Raw genomic sequence first — 18493 nt, 5'->3', positions numbered from 1 at the left:
CTGGAATGTCAGGTATTTTCCACCTTCAAGTGGACCTGCTATATTTTGGTATGATGATAATCCTGCCCTGAAGGGGCATTATTGGATCTGTGGTGAGAGGGCTTATACCCATTTACCCCAAAATTGGACTGGGGTTTGTTATATAGGTATAATTAGACCTAAATTTTTCTTTCATCAAGCGTTGGCAGGCAATTGGGAATATGGTTATACGAAGATTTGGAAAGGGAAACATGAAGTGCTGACCGCTCCCTAATCCACATTGATACTTCTTTGACCCAGACAAATGATGCTAATGGATAGGGAGATGCCTGGCCTCTGGAGAGAATTATAAAAGAGTATGGACCGACAACATGGGCCCAGGATGGTAGTTGGGGGTACTGAATGCTGATATATGTGTTAAATCGGTTGATTAGGCTACAGGCAATCCTAGAGATAGCCAACCAAACCGCTCAAGCCTTAGACTTACTGGCTGATCAGGCAATTCAAACAAGGGAAGCAATGTTACAACATTGGCTAGTCTTACTTAGACTATTTGCTAGCAGAAGAAGGAGAGGTCTGTGGGAAATTGAATTTGTCCACCTGCTGTATGCAGATTGATGATAATGGGCAAATTATTAAGGAAATCACAAAGAACATCCATAAGATTGCACATGTACCCGTGCAGGTTTGGAAATCTCCCTTTGGTACTGGCTGGTGATCATGGTTTGGTGGAAGCTGGGGGAAACAACTGTTGGGATATGGGTTAGTAGCTATAAGTGGAATCATCCTATTGCCACTATGTTTGCTCTGTATGATTATATTGGTAACAAAAATAGTTCGGAGATCATTGTCAAGAATCTTACAGACAGAGGATGCCATTAAAATGATGATTTTACAAAAGGAGGGATGGGAGGCGGTAGCAGGGGAGGACCCTGATAAAGAGATTAATAAGCAATGTGTAGAAATGTTAATCAAATTTGACCACAATGTTAGTTCTTCATGAGGAAATATATATATATACATATATATTTATGAATAACAGTGGGGATTGTGTGGAAAGGTGAAGAACTTACAGATTAAGCACATATTGATCAGAGACTGTTAACTAAAGTAGATCAGGCCTATAGGCCCCAGTCACGTGATTTTAGATGAGACCTGGACTGCATTCCATTGTCCAAAGAAGGAATTAAGTGGCCAAAGCTGTATATTGCCTTTTTTCACTGCATTCCACTGACCAAATAGGGAGATAAAGGTTTATGTAACCAATCACAACCTATAGAGGGTGGGATTTTGGGGGTTCTTTATCTGAAATGTATAAAAGTTGTAAGCATCTTCAAGTGAATGACTCTTTTCCTGTGGGTATCCTTGCTGTCCTTTTGGGCCCACAGGCCAGGACGGTCCACTTCTCGAGATTCTAATAAATTCTTTTTGAACATCATTTGGAGTGACTCCTGAGTAGTCAGTTTGGGTAGGTACAATTGCCCCAAACATTATTTTTTTCAGTTTTTTGCATATCTATCACTAGTCATGACTTCCCCTCCAGAAGTCTTCCATTATGATAAATCAATAAAACATAACACAAAATAATAAAATAGAAAATTTTTAAATAAGCAAAAAAAAAAAAACAAGCAAAACTGATCATGTTTTAGAATTTCTTTAGTCTATCATATCTCTGCCAAGATGTTAGGAGGTATTAATCTTTAAAATTGTGAATGATTTCCCTTCATTATTTCATGCAAGTCTTTCCATGTTTTTGGAAAATCATTAAGCTTGTCATTTCTTATAACCTGATTTAGGAAGAGAATTCTAAAATCTTTCTGACTTTTCATTCTTTATCATGTGAATTGTTCTCTAAGTTCTGCTCATTTCACTCTGCATCAGTTCACATATGTCTTTCCATGCTTCCTTGAATTCATCATTTGCTTTTTTTTTTCCTGGTGCAATTTTATTCCATTAATAACCATAACTTATTTAATCATAACCCAAATGATAGACACTTACTTTTGTTTCCAATTCTTTGCTGCAACAAGAAATACTGGTATAGAATTTTTAATATATTTGGATCTTTCCCTTCTCTCTGACCAGTAGAAGGGTATATGCCAAGTAATATTATTACTTGGTCAGAGTTAGATTAAGGGACTTTTTGATATACTTTAAAAATGTTTTCCAAAATCCTTATCTCTACCTACAATACATTGCAATGCCAAATAAGAGGTATCCCTAGAACTAAAATATAGCTTTACTAACTATATATTATTTTAGTATTATAGCATAATGTATAACCCTGACTGTGATTCTTTGGTACTTAAATAGTACAAATGTAGCTACCATTATTTTAAAGGAATATGAGTGATTGTTATCTAGATTAAACATCCATCCTTTAATGTTTATTTTAGGTCCCTCGGTATAAGTTTCCAGTTAGCCAATATCCCATCTCTTTGAACATCCTCAGTGAAGATCATAAAGAACTCAAGATGGAACCTCCATTTTTGGTTACTGTAACTGAAGTGAATCAAAGAGGAAACTGGAAAATCAGTAAGACTCACTTATTTCTGGACAATTTCCACTTGATCATAAAATATCGAATCATTTAGACCAGTAGGTTACAAATGGAGGTCTATAAGGGAATCTTTATGGATCTATAAGAGAAAATAGTTAGGAAAGGCCAGCATGTTTATGCTTGTCTTCTACATACCTTGTTCTATCAGTAATTCAGAAGTGGATTCTATTACTTAAAAACATTTCAGGATTTCAGCCCCACAAAATTTGAAGACTACTTTCTTGGTGTCATGAGCATATATTTAGTGCTCTCCCATGACAGAAATGTAACTCTTATCCAGCCTTGGCATGGTAGACTCACTCCCTAAATTCTTTCAAAATTTAGTTCAGATGCAGTCTGCTACATAAGATCACTTTTTTTATTTTAATTAAAAATATGTTATTTATTTTTAGCCTTTTTTAAAAATGTTGAGTTCCAAAACTTCTCCCTCTCTAACACTCACTGAGGAAGCAAGCAGTATATATAAAATCATATAAAGCATATTTCCATATTAACCATATTTCCAAAAAATCAAGAAAAAATAATAAGAAAAGTATACTTCAGTTTGTATTTAGAGTTTATTAGTTCTCTCTGGAAATGGATAGCATTTTTCCATCATATGTCCATCACATACAATAACAATAAAAATAACAATCAGTGCAGGGAACACAAATAGAAGAGGAAGAAGAGGAAAAGGAGGAAAAGGAGGAGGAGAAAAAGATAATGATAATATAAAAAAGAATAGGAAATTTTCTGAGATGAATATAAAACATTCCTTTGAGGGAAAACAAAAACTCTAAAATATACATTAATAGAATTAAAAAGGGAAGATTAATGAATTAAACATGCAATTAAAATTAGAAAGCCAAATCTAAAGTAAGCACAAAAGAAGAGCTATTCAAGTAGAGAAAAAAAATGAATATGAAAAAGAAAATTTATAGGAATGTGCAATTAAAATCTGGCTCTTTAAAAAAAGATGGATAGAATGATAAATCTTTTTTTGATTAAAAAACAGAAAAATCAAATCAACAAAAAAATTGAGCAAGGTGAAGTAACAATATTAGAAGAAATTAAAAGAATCATACTATCTAAAAACCTGAGAACACAAGAGAAATAGATTTCGAATATGGTGGAACCACTATTAAAATCACACAAGACCTAGCAATGACTATATTAAAAGACTATAGGTCATGAAAATTTTATATTAAATAGCTAAATACTAGAATTCCAGCCAAAAAAATATACCAACCAGAGTTAAACATATTCCTCAGTGGGGAAAAAAAAATAATCTGACATTTCAATGAATAGCCAGACTTCCGGGATTTTATCACAAAATGACTTGAACTTGACAGAAAACTTGACATATAAAATCTACGAGAAATATAAGGTAAATATCAGGAACTAACTTCTAGGGGCTCAATAAGGACACAGTGTTAATATTTTATTTATTTATTTTTTGGTTCTTTTTTGTTTGTTTGTTTGTTTAGCTGCTGCGGCAATTGGGGTTAAGTGACTTGTCCAGGGTCACACAGCCAGGAAGTGTTGTGTCTGAGGTCAGATTTGAACTCCAGACCTCCTGACTTCAGGGCTGGCGCTCTATCCACTGTGCCACCTGGCTGCCCCAGTGTTAATGTTTTATACATCAAAATGTAAATCATATGTCTAAAATTGTCATTAATATTTAGGTAGTTCAAAAAATATTGGGATAGAGCTGAGTATGATGTGATGATGTGATCCACCTTAGGAAGGAAATGGAGGACAAAGATAGTACAACCTTATATAAATTATATGAATGCATGTGTATATTTATGTTTGTAATTGTAGATATTCACATGTGTATGTATGTATATTTAAACATATCCATGCTTAATTGTAGCTGTCTGGGAAAAGGAAAATAAATAAAAAAGAATAAAGTAAAAAGTGCACAGCAGAAAAATCAAGGAAAACCTGCAAAAAAGCAAAAAAAGAAAAAGATGAACAGCTCTAAGCACAATGTGTAGTATTATAGTTTTTCTTAAAATAAAAATCTATTATTTTATATTTTATATTCTCTTATGTTCTCATGACAACATTCTTCCCCTGTGGGTTTTTTTTTTTCTTATTTTGTCTTTAGGTTTAAAAAAAATAATTTAAAAAAAGAAAGGAAAAAAAAAGTGATGGAAAAGCCAGCCTAACATGTTTGTGGCCTGAATTTATGATCTTGGACTATGGTTTCTATTTGGATTTCTGAATCATTACTTGTTCTCATGTTTTCCCTAAATATTTACTGGAGTAGTTTTGCTTTAGTGCTGGGATATTCCACATTATCTTGCTTACTTTAGATAACTTTCCCAAATTCTATCAGATATAAGATTATAATGCAGTGGCACTTGAAGGTATTAGTACAGTACTAGTATACATGAGTAGAAATCAGAATTCTTATAGAAAATAAAATATGGCAATTTTATAGCTGGCATTTATGTAAATATATTTGCAATTCACAGTTCTTCTCCATGATTTAGTTTCCTCATTTGTAAATTGGTGGGGTAAGAGAACAGATTCTTAAATTTCCTGCAATTTTATGATTTCATGATACTTAAAGATAATCTTGTGTTACTCTCATTATTCTTGTTAGTTTATAGCCCTATTCTTTGAATTTTAATATGCTATATCTTCTACTTCTCAGATTTAGAAGTGATAGTTTAGCCATCTTTGAACACAAGTGCAAGAGACCTTAATTTTGATCATTCATGAATCGGTTGGTTGAGACTTGGAACATATTTCCTCACAAAGACATTATAGATACTTGTTCATATTTTCAGGCTAGTCATTAGATCTATTCAATCTGCAATTTTTTGAAATAGAGCACTGAATTAATAATACTGTGTGACTTTGTAACTGTATAAACTTTTAACTCATTGACCACACTCACTTATCTGTAACTTGAAAACAACTTCTCTTGCATGGAAAGTACTTTTTTACTTTATATACATGTGAACTCTTATAGAACATAAGCATCAATTTGTTTTTATGGGAAAATATATGAATGAAAAATGTTTTGTATATTATAGAACAACATGTTCCAGAAACCATGATGAAACTGAAGAAATATGTAGAAAATAAGATTTTTCTTCCTGTATATAATCCAAAGAACCTCAACCTAAGCATAACTGTAAGTTCATATTTTTTTACTCAAAGGAAATTGTCAACTCCAATGTGTATATCTTCATATGGACCACCATCACTTTGTATAGTTATCTCCAGGAGAAGTTATCAGAGACCCACTGAAAATTAGCCTATGCTCTTGAATCCCTCAAATATGAACAGTAAGGGACTTAGTGTGGTGAAACATGCCTTGTGTCTTGATAGGGAGCTGAGGCTGGTATATCATTTGAATTTTGAAGTTCTGATCTGTGGTAGGGTTAAAGTTATTCAAGTAACCATATTAATTTCTCTACAAATATTCTGAATTGGTAGCCAATGGCCATCAAGTTGCCTAATATGAGATAAGATTTTATTTTTTATTCATTTATAAAAAATAAAAAATCACACCTTCTTTGTCAATCAGTATTGGGATAAGCCCTGTGAATAGTCATAAAACTTCTTTGATGAGATAGCTACACTTATCCTTAAAAACCATTTTAAATGAAAGAAAGAAAGATGAGAGAAAGCAGGAGAAGGTAAGAAAGAAAGGAGGAAGTAAGGAAAGAAGACAGAAAGGAAAACAGAAAGGAAGAGGGAAGAAGGGAAGGGAAATAGTGAGCAAGAGGGAAAAAAGAAAGAAAAAGAGGAAAGAGAGAAAAAAACGAAGTAAAAAGACAAAAAAAAAAGCAGTCCCATTTTTATTTCTCTTAAAATTTTCTGAATCTTAAGGCCCTCCCCCCAAAAAAAGTTAAAAAGAAAAAATAAATTGTTCTCTGTCATTAATAATTCATTCTCTATTTAATTTCCCTTTTCTTCATGAAACAACCAAGACTTTTTTTTTCTGAAATTGCCACAATTTCCCTTTCTCTTTTCATTGTTATCGATGACTTTTCTCATGCTTCATGACTGGCAGTCAAGTCCTCTTCCTTGCCATTTCCTGATACTTTAAAACCATTATTAAGAATAATTGTTTAAAACTGATGCAAATTAAAGTGAGAAATGGGGGATCATTGTGCACAGTAACAGTAATGTTATAATGAAGATCAATGGGGAAAGACTTGGCTACTTTGATCAAAACAGTTATCAAAGACAACTGCAAAGGATTCACAATGAAAAAAATCCTCCATACCTCCAAGGAGAGAACTGATGAATTCTGAATGCAAATTTAAGTATACTTTTCTTGTTTAAAATTATTTTAGCTTTTTGATGACATGTCTTTAGGAAATATATTTTGCATAATTTCACATAAAAAAGAAGTTATTAGTTCTGTATAAAAGTTATTAAATATGTACCAGAAATTTATATTGCATTGTAAAGTTCTCAAAAAGCTTTATAACCATTATCTCATTTTAATATTGGAGAACAATTTAGTAAAATAATTTGCTGGGATTCATGGAGTAAATATAGTATTATCTACAAAAAAAAGAATATTGTTTAAACTATTCTTCCTTTGTAGTTCATGTAAATATTTATATCATTGCTATATAGTGATCTCTAAGATAACTTCCATTTTCCTGTGACTTCAGCTTGATTTTAAATCTTTAGTACTACCTTAATCTTCTCTACATCTTCAGTGATTTCAATCTTTATTTAGTTGGTTCTTCCATCTTCATTCAGTTTATCATTATTCTTGATTTGCATAGTTTCCATAGCTACCCTATCCCAGTAACCTCTATACAGATTCACTATTACCTAAAGTTACTCCACTTCCAGGAGCCCAAATTCCTCAAATCAATTCTCAATCTTCCATTCATTCTTCTCTCCTGCTTCATACTTCCAGAACATTTCTAATTCTTCATTATTTATTATGTCACTCATATACCCTTACTTCAAACAATAAGTTCCTTTTATTATTTTGATTTTACAGCTAACTATTACACTGTCCTACACTTATGAATCCATGTCTTCTTTTCCTTCCAAAAAGTCCCAGGCTCTCCTTATCCAGTCTCTGCTCTTAATCCCTTCCTTCCTTGTTTCTGCTACTTGGTATAACTACAGAAAATCACAACATGGTACTTAGAAAGATTTATTCAATTGAGTATATTCTCTGTGGTTTTCAAAATTTTAAAATGCTTCACTGTGGCATGGCCATATTTTGATTCTACTCTGAGCATCATTAATATTTTTTAAATTTCTCATCTCTACTCCTATCCTATCTATTTCAGGAATGACCTCACTTTTTTCTTTGTGGAAATTAAAATGATTTCTTATGAACTTTTTCATTTCCTTTCTTGCCACTTCAAAACCTTCCCCTTTAAAATTTCAAACTTGCTTCTATCCTTTTCAGTCTTATTTCATTAGATGTAAGAATTGTCTGTTTTTTGTCTTAAAAACATCCAGTCCTTAGCAGAATTCTTGACACATAGCCAACTTATAATAAATTCTTTGTCTAATTTGTGTACTCTAACCTAGTCTCAGAAGACATTCAATCCCTTTCAATCCCCATTCAATCCCCTCAATTCTTTTTCATCTCATTCAAAATTTTTTCTCTATCCCACATTTCCATTTTCTTTAGAAGTTAATCTCTCCTTCTCCTAGCTTCTCTTCACTCTCCTATCACCTTCAAATTATTGATCGATCTTTTTGTTTCATTCTCACTTTCCTTCTTGGCTACTTTTGACCCATTTCAACAATGGATTTTCCCTTACTACTTATTCTTCTGTGTTCCTAGTTTACCAATCCCAAATGCTGCCACCTATCTAGAGCCACTCAATGCTACAATGAGTTAAAAAACAAACTTTGGTACTGCTATTATTGTTGTGTGAACTTGAACAAGCCATCTAACTTCTCTGAGTCTCATTTTCTTTATCAACAAAATGGTGTTAGAAACTTGTGAAAATTAAAAAGTTTATATGCACTTGGAAGTATGGGTATTCCTGAGGGTGCTAATCAAATCTGATTAGTTGACAACTGATAGAATGAATATTACAAGGAGAAATGGGGTCATTCCAGTGAGGGACTGAGAGTGTGATCATTCTCAGACAGAGATCATTTCTACAGTCTGACTACCCTCAGTCTTGGGCAATCTAGACAAAAGATCTCCACCTAAACTTGCTTGAGTAGAACACATGGATAGGAATCTACTTTAGGTAAAATGGTCTAAGGGGAGTGAATTTTTGGCAGAGTTAAGTAATGTCCTTCAAAATTTTCACTTCAAACAAGGAAAGAAGACAGAGGGGAAAAACCTGGATGGATCTCCCCCATAATTTCTTATTAATAAACATCTCTCTCAGAGTAGGTAATTTCTGCCATCCTTCTCAGCTCCTAAACCATTCTGTGAAAATCCACTGACTCTTTCCACTATAAATATATTCTGTTTTAGATCAACTTGGCCTTCTTAGCTACACAATTACCCTTCTAGATATCCTTGATTAAATCCTTACCAAAACCTCATGATGGATTTTTCTTATCTCTAAATTACATCTGTCTCAAAATAGGACACATTTTTTCCCAGTTTTAGTGAAGCCATTGAAGCTTCCAACAATTGTCCCTTGTCCAATGTTTATTGTCCAATAAAGAAGGTAGCTCTCTCAACCCTGACATCACCAACAGAAAACACCAACGTATGGCAAGCCAGCCTTGAAAAAACAAGGTACTCTGAGGGTGATGTAAGAAGTGGCATTTGTCAGATCTGTCAAATCAGTACCATCTTCTCTATGACACCAATGGAAGCAGCCCAGGATTCTGTATCCAAAACTCCTCAAAAGAGAAGAGCACTTCTTCTTCATCCTGATTTATCTCTCTGCCATCCCCCCATCCAGCTATCATGGGGGCATACAGTAGAAAATGTGCTTGAAACTGCTTAGTGCAGGAGTTATTGTAGCTCCCTTTTTCTTGGCAGTTCTACCTTCTGAAGCTCCAGGAAATAATTATTTGTGTACCAAAGTCCTAGGCACTGTCAGTTCAATATTAGAAACAAATATTGTAATATTAAGGTAGAGCTCCACCAATTGCACCATTCTATAGTGAAAGTAATTCACTTTATTAAAGTAAAAAAAATGTCTCATTTGAATTAATCAGAACAGAGCTCATCTACCTCATTAAATCAATTAAACCTTTTTGTGAACTCTGGGAAACTTTTATAAATAATAGGATCCATCTCAAAGACAGAAATATAATTTAAATGTTGGAAATCAGAGAAGGAGTGGATTAATACAAACTGATGCAAAAACAACCATCATACCAGAAGCAACCAGTGAAATAGGAAAGAGAAAACTAAATTATGGCAGAGAAAAAAAGAAAAGAAAAAGATAAATTAACCTTGAAGGCATTTCAGAACAGAAGATGGCACCAAATATAACCATTTACTTGTAAATTGAGGGAAGTTCCAAGAAAAATATCTATTCTTTCTCTTCCCATTCCATTGCTTATCTATTTTTTGGTGGGTAGGGTGGTGTTATACAAATGTGTCCAGCAACTTGAATCTTTCTTGAATAAGTAAATAAATCAAAAAGCATTTATTAAGTTCCTATATCCCAGGTACTGTGATAAGGGGCTGGGATACAAATATAAAAAAGTAAGATATTCCCTTACCTCAATATCTTACACTCTAAGAAGGTGAAAACACAGAAAACAAAACTGAAAGAGATTTGTGGTATAGGAAGGTACCTACCTGAGATATGATGAAGTCCAGAGGAGTGCAACTAAATGGTAAAAGTGCTAAGGATTAACTAAAGCTAAGACAAATGTAAATTACGCCAGTACCAAACCTCTGCCTAAATATAAGATATTTTTCTATCTAGGAACCAAATTCCATCTTTCCCCAGCCATCATCTGAGAGCCTAACTGTAGAGAGGGAACATTAGTGATGGCTTGATAGTGTTGGAACCATTCCTCTAAAATCAAAAGCCACAGAGTGAACCAGAGTGCTTCTCCTTGGCTTATAACAGTCTAATTATTGTAACAAGGTGCTATACTTTATTAATGGAAATAAAACAAAAGAAAATTGATTTCTCTTAGTCTTGCCACATCACCTCAGGACCACTAGATCCTTATATCTGGCCTCAAGGAGTCCTATATATGTAATGTTTCTGTCTGTTAGACTATAAGGTATTTGAGTGAAAGAATATTTTTCTTTTCTATATTATAAGAGATAAATATAGTGTTTCTACTTAATGTTCAGTCTACTTAATGTCCAACTCTTATGTACCCTTTGGGATTTTCTTGGCAAAGACACTGTAGTGATTTCACCATTGTTCTATCCAGCTTCCCCTCAAAACACTGAAATGATCCTTTGTCACCATTACAAATCTCTCTAGTTACACAAACACATTTGCATAACTCAGTTTATTTCACTATTCTTTGTCTTTGAATTTATGAGGTTATTTTCAATTATACTCTTAGATCTTAATTGTTCCATATTATTAATTTAGGAATAAGTCATTTTCAGTTAAACAAATCCAGCGACATACACTTGTTTGCAGTCTTTGCAATTGCTCAGTGAAAAATCATTCTGCTTATATTAAAAGTATATTTGTACATTTTTAATTTGTTTGTCATATGTCCTAAAAATGTTCATTAATTATCCTTTTGGGTGAAGGAAGTGTTCATATTTTTATAGCTTTCTTTGATGTGGTCATTCCCATGATTATTAATATTATATGAACTTTAACATTATACAGTGTATATTCAAAAGATCTGGGAAATTATTTTCTACTATGTTCTATGTTGTGGTATTTTAGACTGTGTTATTTTTTGGAGTGTTCTTTTGTTTTGGGAGGATTGCACATCTTTTCTAAAAGATCAATCACTTGGCTTTCTATAATTATGTATTTTTTAAAATGTTGTCATTTCTTTATGTTCTGCTATATTTCCTTCCACATTTGATATATTTGGATTTCACACCAGTTATTCCACTTTCCTCATCTTTGTGTTTTCATGGGGAGAGGGTGTTGAGAAAACTCTTTAAGGAATAGTATTCTTTGTGTTAATTTATAAGGATTTTTACCTTAACAAGAATTCTCTAATTTATACCATGAATTTGGTTGTAATCATTTTACATTTAACATATAATTTCTTTTCTTTTCTTTCTTTCTTTTTTTTTTTTTTGGAGAGTTTGAGCATTAAAGAGAAAGTGAGAAATCTGCCATCTTGCTGATCACAAGACTAATAAGTCCAAAGTGAAACTATTAATGGTATCACCATGTCTGTATTTTTCCCTCAATAGATTTCATTAGCTCATTTTTATCTCTCATTTTGTCTATTCTAGGGTAACAAAATTGTTTTTGTAAAGAGTTGTTAGCAATAATACATAGTAGTGTGACTTGGAGCTGAGATGTTTGACTGGTAACATGTGAGATCATTTTCTAGTTTTGTCATGTTATACTATTATGCTTACAGAAATTATTTGTGTCTTTGCTCAATTTCACATGTACTTATGGTGGGCCCATCTTATGTGGCAATGCCACCTACAATGAAAAATTTCCATCAGGTAGGGTACTGGTATGTCTAAATTGTTCTGATGTACTTTGCCCTTCCTATGGCACCTGAACATAAGGGTCATCTGTGATCCTCAGTGATATCTTGATCATCACAATGCTTTCAAGCAAAATCTGCAATCTCTTATCACTCCAATTAGTCTTAGACTATTATTATGTTAGTTTAATTGCATAGTCTGAAGAGAAAAATGCAGTGTGCGATAGGTAGCCTGAACCCAATTGACTAGTGTATTAGGACTCTTCCAGACCTTCACAGACTCCTACACAGCTTTCACTCTTTCTTTGCCATTTTTAGGACTGTCCAGAAACATTCTGAGGTATGATTTAAAGATGAGATCATCATTGATCATTAATTGTTATTATTGTTTACAACATAAGCTCTGCATTTGTAGATTCTAAAGTCAGGTTTTCCTTTAGCATTTAGAATATTTAGTGAAATAATTCAATGCTTGGATTATTATTAAATATTTGACTTTCATTATAAATGTATTTAAATGCTGGTGATGCAACTTGTTACTAATTGTTCTGTGTATTTTTCTTTAGGGTTCTGAACTCTTCCATTTCAGAGTGGTAGTTATTCCTGGAGTCACTTTTTGCAACTTTTATGATGAGTTTCAGGTATGATACTGGTTCTGGTTTTTGTTGGGGTATGGATTGCATATCACATTAAATTTAATAAGAATACTGACATGAGTTCCTTTACTCCTTTTGAGAAAGAGGTAAAATAATAATTTGTGATTCTGGACACTGGGAAAATGATGGTCCCTTTGCTACCACTGTGTACACAAATGATCACAAAACAAACAAACAAAAAAAGACATAAATTACTTCTCAGAATTATGTGCATAATGCATGATTACTCATATGGAATTTTAAGATTTATAAGGTAACCATCATCTATTTTTAAAGAAGACCATAAAAATTTTATATCATAAATTTAAAGACAAGAAAATTGAGACTCAAAGATGTGATGTCACTTCTCTATGGTCACCTAGCTAGCTAGTATCAGAACCAAAAGTCTCAGTCTTTTAATTACAAATCATATTCTTTTTATAAGGTAATTTGCTTCTGCTCCCAACTTTCCCTTCATCACTGTCTCTTCTTCCCCAAAGGATCATTATGGTATCTTTAAATGATTATGATATTTTAATGGAAAGCAGAAGTACAATATTCTATATGTTTATGACTGAGTTACAATATAATGGTACTATTTCTAGACATGGATAATACCTTAGGGCAGCCTAAGATCATGTTCATTTTGGGGAGTTGCTCTACAATGCTTTTGACTTGTGTCATGTCTGCAATTTATTAAAATCCCAGATTTTTCCAAAAGAAAATGATTTCTTAAAGCCAAGAATAGTATGTTTTATAAAATACAACTAACATTTATTCAGAATCTAGTATTAATTAACAAAACAGTTTTTTTCATGTGCTAGGGAAGGTATATGCTTAGATGAAATTTTATGCATTTCGATTACATTTTATCTTAACATATTTGATCCACTAGTCTGGTCATTTAAGATCTTTTGGAACTCTGATGCAACGGTTTATATTATGTATTTATTTAATAAATATGGCATATATTATGTCATTAATAGAAACATGGAAGAAATAGAAATAAAGACTTGCCCTAGGGACATTTCAGGACAAATCTTTCTTCAGATTGTAATAAATTTATTAAATTTGTTGAATCTGGATTTTTGACCCTGTTTAAAATACTCCTCTACCAGCTTCAGTGGTATCAAATTCAAATAGAAAAAGGTACTATTAATAAGGGAATATATAAGGATTCCTCTAAGGCTACTTATTGACTTTGAATCACAACATCATATAAGTTTTTAGAAATGTCTTCTAGTTTGAGCTACACTCAAGAGCTTTGTGGGCCAGCCTAGTAGCCACATGATTAACACTTCTATATCTTTCCACTTTTTTCACTATTATTGAGTCTTTGGTCAGGCAACCCATAAAATAAAGAAAAACACAAAATTCATGAAGCATATATTCTACTTCTCCTATTTACAATTTATTTTCATGTGTTTTCATTAAATATTTGCAATATATTTAAATACATCCTAATTTTAATGAAGGACAATGCCAAAGAATGCTCAAATTACTAAATAATTGAGTTCATGTCACGTGCCATCAAGGTTATCTTTAAGATCTTATAAGGCAAGATACAGGAATATACAAATGAGACCTATCAGAAAAGGAATTTCATTTTTTGAAGTAGAAGAGGAGCTATTAATCCTATTGGACTATTGAGAAAGCAAAGGAATTTGAGAAGAACCTCTCTTTCTGTTTCTTTGACTACACTAAAGTCTTCAGCTGTGTGAATCAAGAAATATTTTGATAAGGATTAAAGACAAATGTGTAAAAGCTCACTTGAAATAATATAAAAAAATTTTAAAAAATTACGATCTTGGCAACTGCTCCAATTACTTCCTGGTAAATAGGAGATGAAATCAAAGCATTTTCATTTTTTCTGTCCTTGAGCTCAAAGATCACTGCAGATGGTGACTGCATAGACATCACCTATAGTCAAAGGTATGATTATTCTAGTAGCAATAGTTGGCTGGGAGATTTCGAGTATGAGGAAACCTGAATACCACAAACTCTACACTTTCAAATTGCAGTTCTGGAGAAGACCCTTGGAAAGCAAGAATATCATATCACTCAATACTTAAAGAAATATTCAGGCTATTCACTGGAAAGTTACATACTGAAACTGCATCATGAATTCTTTGGCTACATATTGAGAAGATAGGTCTCATTGGAAAAGATCCTGATATTGGAAAAGATTGGAGGAAAAAAGAAAAAGGGATGGCAGAGAATGAGATGTAGAGATGTGTCATGAAAAAAAAAAAAAAAAAACATGAGCTTGAACAGATTTTGAAGAATACTGGAGAATAGAAGGGCCTGGGATGCTAGTATCCATGGGATCAGTTGGACATGACTGAATCCCGGAAAAACAGCCACACAAATCGCTCCTTTTGACTCCTACAGACTTCCTGTGAGGTATGTGCTACAAGCATCATAATCCCATATTTTCATTTTCAGGCAGCTAGGTGGTGAGTTCAAATCCAGCATCAGATACTTGTTAGTTATATGACCCTGGACAAGTCACTTAACTCTGCTTCTACAATTTCTTCATCTGTAAAAGGAACTGCAGAAGAAAATGGCAAAACATTCTAATGTCTTTGCCAAGAAAAACCCAAATGAGATCACAATGAGTCAGATATGACTAATCCACAAAAATAGCAACTTTTTACCAATGAGCAGCTTGAAAAATGTCTCTATTAGGATTTGAACATCATTCCAAATCTAACATTCTATCCATTAAACCACATCAAAATAAAAGCGAACATCAAGAACTTATATCTCTAGTTAACATAGCCATGTAATAAACATAATATGTATAACAAATATTTGATCTTCCCTCTCCTATTTTAAGTTGCTCCCCTATTTTTCCTCCCCCCACCATGCAGCGCCATAGAACTGAAAAATAGAAACTAAATTCTTGTTTGAGAAGACTAAGTCAAATCCTTTGCTAACTCTACCAAAAAAGGGAAGGAAACCAAATTATCAAAATAAAAACTGAACATGGGGCAAGGGGGAAAATGGAAAGATACAGGAAAGATTTCTTATAGAAGTTGGATTTGATCTTGAGTTTTGACAGAAGCCACAGAAATTTAACATCAAGGGATAAGGAGGAAAAAGCATTCAAGAGACAAGAGACATGGGGCAGCTAGGTGGTGCAGTGGATAGAGCACCAGCCCTGAAGTCAGAAAGACCCAAGTTCAAATCTGGCCTCAGACATTTAACACTTCCTAGCTGTGTGACCCCGGGCAATTGCCTTAGCAAAAAAAAAAAAAAAAAAAAAAAAAAAAAAAAAAAAAGAAAAAAATAGGCCGGGGGAGGAGAGTACAACAAGATTGTTGTATTAGTGGAATTTCAAGTGGAGTAATCTGGCTGGAGTGTAAAATATGTGGGGAAAACGAGGATGTTAGAAGGAGGAAACAATCATGCTCCAAAGCATAAATATTAAAAAGAAGATAGTGGAACAGAAAGACTTTATTAAAAATAAACAAATAGTATATTTGTATCTATATACATATCTATCTATACTTAGATCTATACTATTTGTATATACATGGATATATACACATATATCTATATCTACATATAGACATATCTATATGTTTATGTATTAGTATAACTTGACAACTGAATAGATGATATAACACTATACAGGAGAGTATGGGCCTGAGAATCTGGGCTAATAGTAGTTCCCTTTGCAGTAATAGAAAAGTTCCAAAGTGAAGAGGGTTTAAAGGAAATAATACCACAAGAGGGTAATCTAAGATTACAAATGACTGAGCTGCTTTCCTACCAATGGTTCCAACTTTATGCTTGCCTTGTTCTTGTAGTTGGCATAGCCATGTAATAAACATGTCCTTCATAATCAGAGAGGACAAATGACATCATGAGGCTCAGAAATATCCCAAATCCTAGTCCAGGATTCAATATGAAAAATGGAAGTTACTATATTTTGATACTATCTCTATCCTTCCTTATATAGTAAGTCTTCCTCTCTTTTTCTCTCCTTCTTCCTCTCCCTCTTCTCCTCCTCTTCTCTCTCACTCTGTTTCTCTTCTTGTCTCTGACTCTCTGTCTCTACCTTGGTTTCTTAGGTAGTCTCTCTTTCTCTCTCTCTGTCTCACATGCACACCCTTTTCTTTTCCTGAGATTTCTTGTGGATGAAAAAATTCCTCCCTTCTCCCCTTTCTCTCCAGCATGCACAAGGCTCCTGAAAAGGAAAGAAAAGAGACAATAAGATTTCAATGTTTCGCTGCATAATAGAGAAATATGAGAATATCCTTGCCCTCCTTAGACAGGGCACTCCTGAAACCCATAATTATACCTGAGCAGTACCTGTTGTTTGGTCCTGTTTCCAGGTCTCTCAACTACCAAGTACAGCTTCTTTGTAGATCTTAGAAGAGGCCAGAAAACACAAATCTTGTCCTTAATACCTAGTCTCATATAGCAGATATATTTGTGAGAATCTAGGGTTAATCTTGTAGACCTAAATTCCATAGAGTTATTTGAAGCTCAAATGAAATTCTTTATAAATATCTATTAAAAAAAACAAACAAACTTACAAGCTATATCAGTGTCATCTATTATTATTATATCAGGTAAGTGGGACCTTAGAAGAAAGTAGTGACTTTAACAATTAGAGATAATGATCTTAAAGACCTTTTCTTTCCATTTCAGATTTACGTAGATGACGTACCATTGCCATTTCCAGGAAGAATTCTTATTGCTACTACAACTGCTGTACTTCTGGGGGGAATCATTTATTTGGCATTTATCCTGGAAATATATAATGTCCAAGTGTGGAAGCCATTTAAAAATATGATAAGAAAAAAGAAAGGATCAATTCAACCTATTAGAATAGTTTCAGAAGACTGAATATGTTAAGAGGAATGGCTAATGTCAAATATAAATTAGCACAAGTTCCCTTTTTAGTCTCTTTTAAGTTTTATCTTATAAGATATGCCATATAAGAATGAGAACATATTTAAATATATTAACTAAATGGTAGTCTCAAAAGATTATAATTTCCTGTAGAATTAAAATCATTCTTTGAAAATATTTGTTTTTATGAATTTAACTCTCAAACATTTGTGAGTATTGGATTAAAATTATTCTTTTTAAAAAATTTTCCTTTACATCAGTTTTGAGAAATCCTCATTTGTTTCATTCAATTTTATTTATTTTAATTATATTTTAATAGTTTATTATTTTTCCAATTACATGTAAAGATGGTTTTCAAAACTCATTTTTGTAAGATTCTGAGTTTAAATTTTTTTTCTTTCCTCTTTAAGACAAAATGTTATATAGGTTATACATGTAGTTATTTTTTAAAACATATTTCCATATGTGTTATGTTGGGAAAGAAAAATTACAACAAAAGTTAAAAGCCATGAAAAAACAAAACAAAACAAAACAAAAAAGATGAAAATAATATGCTTCAATCTGCCTTCAGTCTCCATAGTTTTTTTCTCTAGGTGTAGATGACATCATTCAGTATTTTGAATTGAATTCCTTGGATATTACCACTCTAGTTTATTTTGACTGGAACTCATATAGTATATGATAGGTAAATCTCAAAATTTTTGATCATGTTGAACATTATTGCATCAAAATTTTCTGAAAGCAATATACAGAAGTAAAAGATCATAGTAATCTAGTGTTTGATAAATGTAAAAATCCAAACTTTTGGGACAAGAATTCACTATTTGACAAAAATTACTAGGAAAACTGAAAAGCAGTTAAAACTTGGCATAGAAAAGCATCTTACACCATAAATCAAGAGAAAATCCAAATAAGGTACATGATTTAGGAATAGTGC

At 32.8% G+C, this 18493-nt stretch overlaps 1 protein-coding gene across 4 annotated transcripts in view; it reads left to right on the top strand.

The window, feature by feature from the left end:
• Window positions 1–17772, top strand: part of CATSPERB (cation channel sperm associated auxiliary subunit beta) — a 164436-nt gene extending 146664 nt beyond the window's left edge. For all 4 annotated transcript variants that reach the window (XM_031952284.1, XM_031952286.1, XM_031952283.1 and 1 more), the window contains 4 exons: window positions 2376–2514; window positions 5569–5669; window positions 12622–12696; window positions 17353–17772. In XM_031952284.1, the coding sequence (XP_031808144.1) occupies window positions 2376–2514; window positions 5569–5669; window positions 12622–12696; window positions 17353–17550 (513 nt within the window). In that variant the 3' untranslated portion in view covers window positions 17551–17772. The remainder of the gene's footprint in view (window positions 1–2375; window positions 2515–5568; window positions 5670–12621; window positions 12697–17352) is intronic.
• Window positions 17773–18493: the final 721 nt, after the last annotated feature.

This window comes from Sarcophilus harrisii, chromosome 2 (assembly GCF_902635505.1).
Source record: "Sarcophilus harrisii chromosome 2, mSarHar1.11, whole genome shotgun sequence".
NCBI lineage: Eukaryota > Metazoa > Chordata > Mammalia > Dasyuromorphia > Dasyuridae > Sarcophilus > Sarcophilus harrisii.
This window is presented reverse-complemented; position numbering and strand designations above follow the sequence as displayed.